Raw genomic sequence first — 12030 nt, forward strand, 5'->3', positions numbered from 1 at the left:
CAAGCTTACACCCCAACATGCTTATCTCACAAATAAGATCATGCCCATACTTCCGTTGAGACAAGTAGATCTCAGGACAAGACCTGGCAACTTTAATGCTAAGGAAGTAATGCAATTGTCCTATCTCTTTGATCTCGAATTCCTTACTTAAGCATCTCTTGAGGCGAAAGATTTATGCCAGATCATCACCAGTAACAATAATATTATCTACATAGACTATTAGGATAGCAATCTTCCCACTAGATTTCTTGATGAATAGAGAGTAGTCGGCATTACTTTGGGAGTAGCCTGTAGCAACCATAACCTTATGGAAACGCCCGAGCCAAGCACGAGGGGATTGCTTCAGCCCATACAATGCTTCAGCTTACATACCTTCCCTTGGGTTTTTGAGCAAGTGAACCTAGGAGGAATGTCCATATACGCTTCCTCCTAAGTTCCCCATGAAGGAACGCATTCTTCACATTTAGCTGTTGGAGATCCCAATCTAAGTTGGCGGCATAAGCTAAGATGTTCATCTTAGCAACTAGAGTAAAAGTCTCCTGATAGTCAATCTTATAAGTCTGAGTGAAGCTCTTAGCAACAAGTCTGGCCTTATACCGATCCACTGTACCATCAGCCTTTTGTTTTACTGTGAAGACCCAGTTACACCCAACTGTCTGCTATTGTGAGAGAAGTCATGGACAGAAAGACCCTATGAAGCTTTACTGTTCCCTGGGATTGGATTTGGGCCTTTCCTGCGCAGCTTAGGTGGAGGGCGAAGAAGGCCTCCTTTCGGGGGCCCCAAGCCATCAATGAGATACAACTCTGGAAGAGCTAGAATTCTAACATTGTGTCAAGACCTATGGGCCAGTCCCATGTGTAATTATTCCTTCTTCAAAGCCTGCATCTCTTCAACCATAGTTGCCTGCCATTGTGAGTTTGCACTCGCTTCCTGCCAGGTATGAGGAATGGACACAGAGGAAAGAGAAAACACAAAACTATAATGGGAAGGAGAAAGTGAGTCATAAGAAACAGTTTTAGCAACAAGATGTGAAGTACAAGACCTAGTGCCTTTACAAACAACAATAGGCAACTCAAGAGACTCAATAGAAGGAGAAGGGGAATTACCTGGGTCCAAGGGGACAAGATCAGGCTCTAGAGGAGACAACTGGTAAGGTAGGGTAGATGTTGGATGTGTAGTGGTCTAAGTTTGCTCTCTACGACTATAAACACATATCTCGGGCCGAGGCGAAGTAGTAGTGTGACTCTCCCTGAAACAGGATATTGGCAGGGATAGCAATTTAAAGAGGCGGCAACACATCTTCCACAATGGAAGGAGACTCCCCCTGAAGAGGTGTCATAGTGTAATATGATGCAGATTCATGAAAGACGACATCCATAGTCACAAACCAACACCGAGTGGGAGGATGAACACAACGATAACCTTTCTAAGTAGGAGCATACCCCAGAAAAATGCACCAGAGACCACGAGGATCAACCTTTCCATGAGGATGATGATCCCGAGCATAACAAACACCACCGAATATCTTAGGAGGAATAGGAAAAGCAGTGGAACCTTGGAGAAGATCCAGAGGGGAGCAGAAGGAATGGACCCAAGAAGGCATTCGGTTGATGAGAAAGGCAGTAGTGAGAATCGCGTCACTCCAATATTGGGGAGGAACATACATCTCAAACATAAGAGAGCATACTACCTCACAAATATGGCAATTCTTCTTCTTAGCAACCCCATTATGAGTCGGTGTATCTAAGGATTAAAGTATCGGTATCGGTCACCGTATCGGTTGGCTAAATTTAAGATACATATTGGAGGGGTATCATATTGTATCGGAGATACTTTAAACCATGGGTGTCTCCACACAACTAGTCTAATGGACCATCCCATGATCGGAAAGATAAGCCTGAAAGGACTCTTCGAAGTATTCACGGCCATTGTCGCTTCGAAGGATCTTAATGGTAGCATCAAACTGAGTCTGAACCATGCAGTGAAACTACTGAAAGCAATAGAAGGTCTCGCCCTTGGTTGGCATCATATAAACCCAAGTGGTCAAAAATGACAATCAATAAAAGAAACAAACCACCGATAACCATTGACAGACACTGGGATGGACCCTAAATATTAGAATGTATCAATGGAAAAGGAGTGGCACTTTAATTTTCAGAAACATAATAAATGATCCGAGTTTGTTTGGCCAAAACACATGCCTCACAAAAAATTGACTCGAATTACAATTTTTAAAAGAAGGAAAAACCTTAACTAAAGTTCCCAAAGGGGGATGCCCCAACCGACGACGCCATTGTGTTAACTCAGAGATGGGAGGTAGCGTAAAAGAACTCTAAAAAGCCTAACCAGAGACCAATGCCAAGTCATCATCAAGTAGGTACAAACCACCACGCACCCTACTAGAGCCAATCATTGCTTCTGTCACCAGATCTTGAAAAACACAATGAGACGGGAGAAAGGTGACTTTGCAATTAAGACTACTAATGGACAAAAGGTTAGTGGGAAAAGAAGGAACATGTAATGCAATGGACAAGAAGGAACATGCAATACAGTAGAAAGGGATAAAGAAGTGGTACAACTAATAGATCCCTTTCCCTAAATAGTGGAATAAATCCCGTTAGCTAACTTGACCTTACCATTACCAGGGCAGGTAGTGTACTGTGAGAAAAGAGGCAAGCGACTTGTCATATGATCAGAAGCTCCAGAGTCTATAATCCAAGGGGTAAAAGGGACAGACATAGTATGGCCACAGAAGTAGATATCTGACCCAAAAGAGGTGGAATGAGTAGAGCTCGCAGTGGTTGGTGCTAGAGAGTCCTGACGTGTTAGAAGACGCTGAAGAGTAGTAAGCTCATTAGATGATAGTGCGGCTGCTGAGGTGCTAGGAGCAGAGTCAGATCAGGGCTCTCAGTATGGTTGTCTTGCCCAGGAGTATCAGTATGACTCTTCCCTCATCCTTTGCCCTTTGCCCTTTGCCCTTTGCCCTTTGCCCTTTGCCCTTTGCCCTTTGCCAGATGTATCAGCAGAGTGCCATAAAGTTTCCAGCAGTCCTCCTTGGTGTGACGCTCATTCCTACAGTAATTGCACTTCAATGGAGTCCTGGTAGAGGAGCCACCAGACTGTGGGGTTGCACGAAGGAACTGAGTGCAAGAGACAAGTGTAGATCTCCCAGTAGGGGTAGTAGCAGGCTGTGGAAGCATATGGTACGTCGACTGTCCTCTAGTTGCATCGCAGCATAGGCTTGATCCAAGGTAGGAAAGGGATCACGACTCAAAACCTGGGATCGCAGCTGATCAAACTCCATATTCAAATCTGCTAGAAAAGTCATAGGCCTAGATCGTGTCCTCTCGCTTCTGAAAACTGGTAACATCTGCAGGGGTGGAAGATGTATACTCGTCATGGAAGTCAAGCGTAGTCCATAGTGTCTGCAACTCATAGTAATACTATGTCAGAGTGACCCCTCTCTGCCTCAGATCACAAACCTTCAGGCAAAGCTCAAAAACCTGAGCATCATTCCCCGCTTAAGAATAGATATCCTGGATAGACTTCCAAATCTTCGCGGCAAAGTCCAGGAGGAGATAGCCACATGAAAGCTGTAGTAATATGGAGTTGACAAGGAAGGCTATAACTAGAGAGTTGGCACACTTCCACTTGTCAATCTCAGGACCAGTGGTCGGATGCTTTGTGGTTCCAATGAGGTACTCGTAATTGTAACAAAACTTGATGGAGATGTGGACCGAGCGTGACCATAGTTAGCAAAAACGGGAACGGAAAAAAAAGGAAACAGACAATACGGGTTTTAAATTGTGAAAATTTACAAACGATATAGTCAAATAAATGATAAAAAAAAATAGAGAACGCTAAAAAACTGGAAACGGACATTACAGATTTTAAACGTGTAGATTTCAAACAAATGGGACAAAAAAAAAGGGTATTATACTCATAAATTAAGGAATTATTATGTTAATACCTACATCTAATGTTCAAAATAACTATAATATCCAACATGAATGCATATATATCCCATGTCTCATTATAAGTTCTAAGATATATTAGTGAATATTATCCAATACCAATTCTAAATTCATACACCACACATGTCCAAAGTCTTATGGAGCAATGTGGCTTGGCTATGATGTTCATTATTGTCAGTGTAGTCAACGCACTCTCGGAATGTTGTATGTTCAGCTGGAGTTGGGAGTCATCACTTTAGAAATACTTTTCAGCAAATACATTAGTTTGTAGCTCAATTTTGGGGTTCATGCATTGAATTAGAGTTGAAGATGTTATCATAAGAAATATAGGCCATTGAGTTAGCTTCAAGTTGGCGAAAGAATCAGGTCGATCGAAGTTCGGGAGAGAGAGATATGGTCAATTAAGTAAACATTATGCGCAAAAAATAAGTCTTAACAAAGCAAAAAAAGGGAACGTGTTTTAAACGTGTTTAGAAGGGAATGCTTTCCGTTTGCTGTTTTTTCCAGTATCTTTGGGAATCATATGGGAAACGTGTTTTAAACGGTAAAAAACAGAAACGTGTTTAAAACTCGCGTTTTGCTAACAGTGAGCGTGACCACATAAGGTAGTTTGTGCCATCAAGCTTGATAACACAGGATAAAGGTAGGAAAAGCCGTGATGTCTCTTCCAATAGATGCAGATGAGTTGGTAGACATGGTTTCCACTCAAGGGGACTGTATAAATAGAAGAGACACTAGTTGGAGATAGAGAAGGCACCAAAAAATTGGAAAAAGCTAGAAAACCCAAAAATCAATAAAGGAAAAAACCCTGAGAAATCGATTTTGGGGATAGCTCTAGAACATAAACCGCAAACAGAGAAGTGGTGAGACATACCACTACAAGAGGAGCACCAATCACAACAAACATCAAGACGATCAGCGCATCGAGCAGGAAAAAATGCATCTTGGCAATGAAAAACGATTTCAGGGAACCTGAAACAATGATGGAAAAAAAGGGTTTGGGTCTCTCAGATTATTGTAGAAGAGAGTCTAAAAGCCCAGAGGAAGGATAGATGGAGGCTAGAAACCCTCTTGTTGGTTTAAGAAGCTCCCACCACGAGAGAGAAAGTGATGAAGAGAGATGAAGGGAGGCGCAGATGGAAGGAGGCGCTGGGAGAGAGAGAGAGAGATAGAGAAACGAAAGAGAGAGAAAGAGATGGAGAAGAGAGAGAGCCCTTTATGGTTTCAAATCCTAGGACTCTGATACCATGTTGGATGGGGTAATGACTTGTGTCAAGTATGACATCAGTGATGTAGTTGCACGATGAACTTAGGAAAGAAAAATCTTTTATTTGATTTTCTTTTGTTTTAGAAACAATTTCTTTGAAATTAGTTAGTTTCTAATTTTAGATTAGTTTCCATTTTAAGTTAGTTGCCATTAATTTTTTTGATTTTTTTCCTTTATATTGGATATGTAAACGATGGAGAAGTTCAGTTTTTTTAGACTTGAAGAATACAAATTTTGGTATGAAACCATGACTGCCGTGAGTTGTTCTCTCCTCCCTGACTCTTTCTGAAATTTTCTCTTTCCCCTTTTAATCTTCTTCTTCCTCCCAACCCTTTCTTACTTCCTGCTGTTGAAGCTTCTAGTACTCTGTTTTCTGGGTGACAGTTGCAGCCCTAGTTAGAAGATCGATCTCCCTAGATACCCCCTCATATGAGCCTGAGACTTGGGGCGTGCAAACCTCTCTCCTAGGCGACCTGAACCCTTGGTTTGTCTAGAGTGAACTATTTGGTTATTTAGTGGGCCCTAAGCGATCCGATCCCTCGGATCTGCATCAATCAGCCCTTTTTATTTATAACAATGGAGAAAAAGTTCTAGAAAATTACAAAGACCATTAAACCCCTTAGGGTCCATTTGGCAACTGACACTTTCCCTAAAACCCATTATTACATTACTAGTCAATTTTCCTTGAAAGGACAATAAGGTAATTTCCCGAAAGTTGCCGACTTTTTAATGTTAGGATTTGAGTTGTCAGTTGATAATTGATATTGATTGAACAACTAGGTATGAGCACATGGATGTATGATGCATAATTATGATTTCCATTTTCCAATAAAGCAAGCAACGAATAATCTGTATTCTTCATTATTAATATCCAAATAATGATAAAATTTGTCAAAAAGAAAATTGCAATATGAACTTGCATCATAACATTAAGAAACTTCAAATCTAAAAATAATTTGACGTACTTAAAATCTATCATACATAAGGTCAAGTGGGGCATGGGGACGGCTTATGCAATGTTACAAAACTGATTATTTTTTAACAATATTAATATGTAGCTAATGTTTGGGGCTTATCCAAGGAATGGTTGTGAACAATCTGCAAAATTCAAGATGGAAAAATAGACCCAGATTTGAGGGATCTGGACATATCCACATCCCAACTATGGCATGCTGTGGCCAAGGGGTACTTTAGATAAAATAAAGAGCCCAGGTATCAGACGTTGATGGTAAATGCCGGTTGTACATCGGCTCCTAGTTATATAGGGTATTACGATGTTTTCTTTTGCAGAAATGTTCAGGTGAGGAGATTTCCCTCTGCCTTATGGACATGATATGTGTGCATGGCTATTTGGTTTGAATCCTAGATGTTATAGTATGTACTATTGCATAGTTCATCTTTCATTGATAGTTAGTCTTCTTGTTTATTGTGCCATGAAAACGTTGAAATGTGGTGTAAGTTTAAAAAGAGAAAGATATTAGAAATGCTTATTATTTATGTATTTGTCTGCAAATGACTGTTGTTCTGCTTTGCAGATGTTGGTGCTTGGGAATATGTTCAGCAACATCGACATGCATATTTTGATAAGATGCAGGTGTTTCTTTTGTGCTTATTATTGTGGGATCTTCCTGTACTTTTCTGATCTTTAGTTTCTGCTGTAGAGTACTCCAATTGACCTCTGTGCAGTTGATGAGTGAAATTCATGGCTAAGATATTGATGTTCCAGCATTATTCTGGGAACTTGATTGAGGGTGCATCTGGATGACATGAATTGTGTATTTGTGAATGCCAATGCATTACTCTCTCTCTCTCTCTCTCTCTCTTAATGGGGTGGGGGATGTGGAGGAGTGAATATAGTTGGTTTGATGAAGTTGGAAAGTATTGGATTTACTTAGAAATGTGGATCCATGTGATGGAGGGTAACCCACCATCCATACAGGCCTCACCAATTGGACATGCATTTTACTGAACTGGTGATTTATTGCTCTTAAGTATTATTCGGAATATGTAAGATGGTACCTATACAACCTACCTACAAGCCTAGGCAACCAAAAGTTGAGACATACATGGGAGGATTGAATTGGACATATTATGTCAGAATATGTAAGGTGGGTTGCTCTTTTGCCGACCCCATTTAGTTGGGATAAGGCTGAGTTGTGTTGTTGTTGTTGGATGGTGGGGCCTTTTTCTGAATGCTTTTTGGGCATAGGTTTCCTTGACGGATGTGGAGAGAGCCTTCCCCACACAGACCACTATTTTTCCACTTGACATGGTCAGATGGGGCCGAAAATTTTTGGACAGGTAGAGCCCTAGGCCCCTGCTCACAGGTCAAGTTTTAGCCCTAAGGGACTTTGCCAAGTGGCAAAATAGAACTTTGAAAATTCGGACTATGGGAGAGTGCACAATAGTGTTGGGAGTAGCACAGGCAAACATGGACATTCATGGGATATTATGTGGTTAAAATTGAATAAATATTTTGAGACGTGACCTATCCAAACCTTCCCGTCTATCCAATAATGGACTTGCTACATCATCCTGCCATGTGGCAGAACTGAGACTGACCGTGAAGACGAGCTTGTTTCCACGGACCGTATAACAGCAAAATTGCCTTTGCAAATTATCAACATGTATGACTATTTGGGGTTGGACCCCCAGCTTGTGCAATCAAAAGGGTGGCTCACAATAGGGTGCTCATTTAAATATGCTCAAGAAATCAGACTTTGTTCGAACTATAGTTGCCAAGGCACCACCTAGGTGACAAGGTGGTTTTTCAGGACCTAGGTGCCCCTGACCTTTTAGTTGTCTAGGCACCTAGGTCCCAAAATCCGTCTGAAGGGGGGAGAAAGTGTGGAAAAGAGAAAAAAAATGGAGGAAGATGGAAGAAGTTACAGCAGCATCCCAGAGTGGCAGTGAAAAAACAAAAAAGCTGTAGCAATCACTGTACTGCTGGAGTTGCAGCTGGCGGTAGAGGAGGAGGAAGAGAAGAAGAAGAAGAGGGAGGGCTGAAAAAAAAGAGGGGGGGGGGAACCAAAAATATTGAATAATGAAAATGAATAGGAGTATAGTCTGTAGTGACATAGTCATCCTCCCAGGGATGGATGACTTCTCATATCATTACAATTATATTGAACTTCACGTTTGGCATATGCCCGCTCTGACCGAGATCTTTGGGGATGTTCTAGTTCCATCATTGGCTATGGGTTTGAAATCGAAAAGAAATTCTAGATAATGTTTGCTACCCTGAAATTTTCTTGTCTTTCCTGAATGATAAGGAGAAAAAAATGAATTTTTTGGCTGCTTCTTTCCGATATCTAGTAGTTCGCCATCAAAGGGGAGGGAGGAAGAAGAAGATCTGCAATTTCATTTTTAATATATTGTTATTAAAAAAACAATTATCATATTAAAGCTGATTTGAGAGTATCTCTAATACATGAAAAGCTACGAGAAAGTTGTTTGAGGTGATATAGCCATGTCCAACGGAGGTTTTTGGATGCTCTAGGATGGAGAAGTGATTTGATTTAGATTGAAAGAACTAAAAGAGCGAAGGGCAGACCTAAAATGACTCTAGGAGAAGTGCTGACAAAAGATATGCATGGCTTAGGCCTTGTATCAACTATCAAGTATGACCTCATATAGAGCTGATTGGAGGGGATCCATGTAGCCGACCCCATTTAGTTGGGATAAGGCTGAGTTGTTATTGTTGTCACTATTTTTTACATATCTACAAATAAAGTAGCATATATTTCTATATTACATATCAATTGAACCTTGTATTTTACACCAAAAGACCTTGAAAATTAAAACTAGTAGAAAGAAGCTTTAATGTTTACAGTTTTACACCTGGCACTCCCTACCCCCCCCCCTTCTTTTGTATGTGCATGCCTAAGTGACCAAAGTGATGCCTAGGCATCTGGCCACCACCTTTGGTCACCTTGCCACCGCGACAACTATGGTTTGAACTATGTATGTATTATATCGGCCTATCTCTTTGTTGGCACCTGACTTTTGCCCATATAGTTAGCAATTTAAGACTGGTGGAATTCAATATATGTTCCCCATCCCTGGTGGAAAGATCTCTTAGTTCTATGATAGTGGTTTAGTTTCTTTCTGAAAAGACTTGGGGGTATGATATCTCTTTTGATCTTCATCACACAATAACAGGTATATTGACTAAATTTTCCAAAATTTCAAGAACCTTTGGTTAAGCAATAAAACTAGTCTCTTGTCCTTTATTTCTTTTGTAGGTTTGGGATTACACTGGATTAGGATACACCACTTACAATGCTAGAGATGTAGGTAAAGAAATACTTGGGTAAGCAGTAAGCACTCACTTTAAAGATAATTTTGCTGTTACTATGAAATATTTACAGACATGTTGACTTATTTGGAGCTGCATTCAGGTGTGTGGTGGAGAATAAGGTGCTTCATAGTTCTCTATTGTCGTGCTTAGAGGTATTTTGTGTTCTATTCAGTAATCTCTATTTCACACATGTTTTTTTTATTTTTGCTGAAAAATCAATAATGAAGTAATCGTTGCCTTTATTTTCTGCTAGAGAAGAATTGGATTTTTTTCATTATACTCTTACATGATTATTTGCTGGAAAAATTATTTTCTACACATTTTTAAAAGGTTTCCATGTGCTCAATTTGTTGTATTGCATATAGTGTTGGATACTCAACTGTATTGTGCTGTTTGCAGGCTGCAGTTCTCTCATCCCTTTGGAAATGGTTCTTATATTTCAGTTTGTATTGTCTAAATACAATTTGTTTGTGATAACTAACTAACATCTTCCTGGGAATAGGAATGGCATAAATAATGTAATACGGGGAGACACGAGAGGAACATTCTTTTCCAGATCCAAGATTGTAATACCAAGTTGATTACAAATATCCCCTCTAATATGTTGATACGGTGCCTTAAGTCTTAGCTGCTTGCTCATGTTTAATCGTTATAGCAATCAGATTCTTATTATTTACTAGTTTTTATGATTAGATCTCCATTTGTAACAATATCCTATTTCTATATCTTGTTTATATAAACAAAATGGATGTTGTCAAGTTCAGACAAATAATTCCCATGTTGAAGAGTATGTGTATCTTAGACAAAAATGGGAAATAGGATCCTTATGTACCTGGAAATTAGCATTTACACTGCACTTAGCTTAAGGCCATCGGCATATTAAGTGCCCTTAAAGAGCGGGGACAAAATACCAATTCTTCTCGAACTTAAATTACTTGAAATTTCCCACTTTAAGATCCATAGCTCATTTGACGATGCTCCTTCAAACAATGTTGTCATCCCCTGAACGCCAGTGAAAAATCCCAAAATTCATTCTTCTTCATCCACTTTCAAGTTGCTGAGTTTGTTGCATGATGCACAAGAAAATGCATAGAGCAGATATGGGAACTGTCTAATCAGGGACTAGGAGCAATTGTAGGAAGCATCTATATTACTTGACCAACCATAAGTTTTCCAGCATATCTATTATGTCTTTCACCATTGTCTTTTCTAGCATTTCTTCCATTAACTGTACCTGACTGTTGTATGTCCTTAACGAAAGATATTTCGAGATGCACCCTTCAATGGTATGATCTCTCTATTGAATTTTGATCTCTTCTTCTTAAACGAAGGTAGTCTGAGATGCATCTCTCTCTCTCTCTCTCGAAGCACTTCAACTTCAGTTGGATGGCAAGATCAAAAAATTAAGTTTGATATGATCCTGGTCCTGTGAGCATGTGGCACAATTTTACAAGTGGTGTACATCCAGAACATCGGTATAAATGATCAGAAATTGATCCAGTTACTACCATCCCTTTTGTAGTGTTCTAGTAGCATTTTTTATAAGAAGTTGGATGGCAAGATCAAACAATTAAGTCTGTTTTATTTCTTTTTTTGCTATGTTTGAGTAGATTTAGGTAAAAAAAACTGAAACATTGGATCAGATATGAATTATTGCATCAATTTGTTTTTAGATTTTAAAAATTCTAAGGAAGTCAACAATAGACTATTACTAAATGCCATAAACCTCATCCTTTAGAACAATTTCAATTGAATACACTCGTCTCTCAGTATGGTGTTCTACATTTTAGTGTTTATGCATGGTACATGTCATATATTTATTTTTCTAACTGTACATTTATGTGTGTATCTTTAGTGTATCTCCGATATAATACGATACCCTCCGATACGTATCTTAAATTTATGTGATTGATACGGCGACCGATATTGATACTTTAATCCTTGCTCTCATCCCTTTGGAGACGGTTCTTATATCATCATTTTGTGTTGCCAAAACACAATTTGTTGTGATAACTAACAACATCTTCCCAAGAATAGGACTAGCATAAAAATAATTCAATATGGGGAGACATGAGAGGAACATTCTTTTCCAAGTCCAAGAATACCTGACCTACACGTCCTGGGGAGAAGCCGTCTAAGTGCCGTGCAGCTTTGCTTGTCCTGGACTGAAGCTCCATGGTGAAGCTTAGTCTTCAGTTGGAAGAGAAGGTATGTGTGCCCATTGACAGGCCTGGTTTCTGATGAAGAGAACGTAGATGGTTCAGATCGGAATTGGAAGCGTTGGTTAAGAATACCAACATGAATACAAATATCCCCTCTATCATGTTGATATGGTGCCTTAAGTGTTAGCTGCTCATGCTCAGTCATGTTTAATTGTTATAGCAATCAGATTCTTATTATTTTCTTGTTTTTATGATTAGATATCCATTTGTTACAATATCCTATTTCTATATCTTGTTTAACAAAAAAAAAAAAAAAAATTATGTTA

The 12030-nt window shown here is 39.5% G+C and overlaps 1 protein-coding gene across 1 annotated transcript in view; it reads left to right on the forward strand.

The window, feature by feature from the left end:
• LOC122091565 (ubiquinone biosynthesis monooxygenase COQ6, mitochondrial) overlaps positions 1-12030 on the forward strand; it is a 37602-nt gene that overhangs the window by 21629 nt on the left and 3943 nt on the right. Inside the window, exons 5-7 of the mRNA XM_042661576.1 lie at positions 6778-6836; positions 9487-9554; positions 9643-9694. Of these exons, the coding sequence (XP_042517510.1) occupies positions 6778-6836; positions 9487-9554; positions 9643-9694 (179 nt within the window). The remainder of the gene's footprint in view (positions 1-6777; positions 6837-9486; positions 9555-9642; positions 9695-12030) is intronic.

Source organism: Macadamia integrifolia, chromosome 10 (genome assembly GCF_013358625.1).
Source record: "Macadamia integrifolia cultivar HAES 741 chromosome 10, SCU_Mint_v3, whole genome shotgun sequence".
NCBI lineage: Eukaryota > Viridiplantae > Streptophyta > Magnoliopsida > Proteales > Proteaceae > Macadamia > Macadamia integrifolia.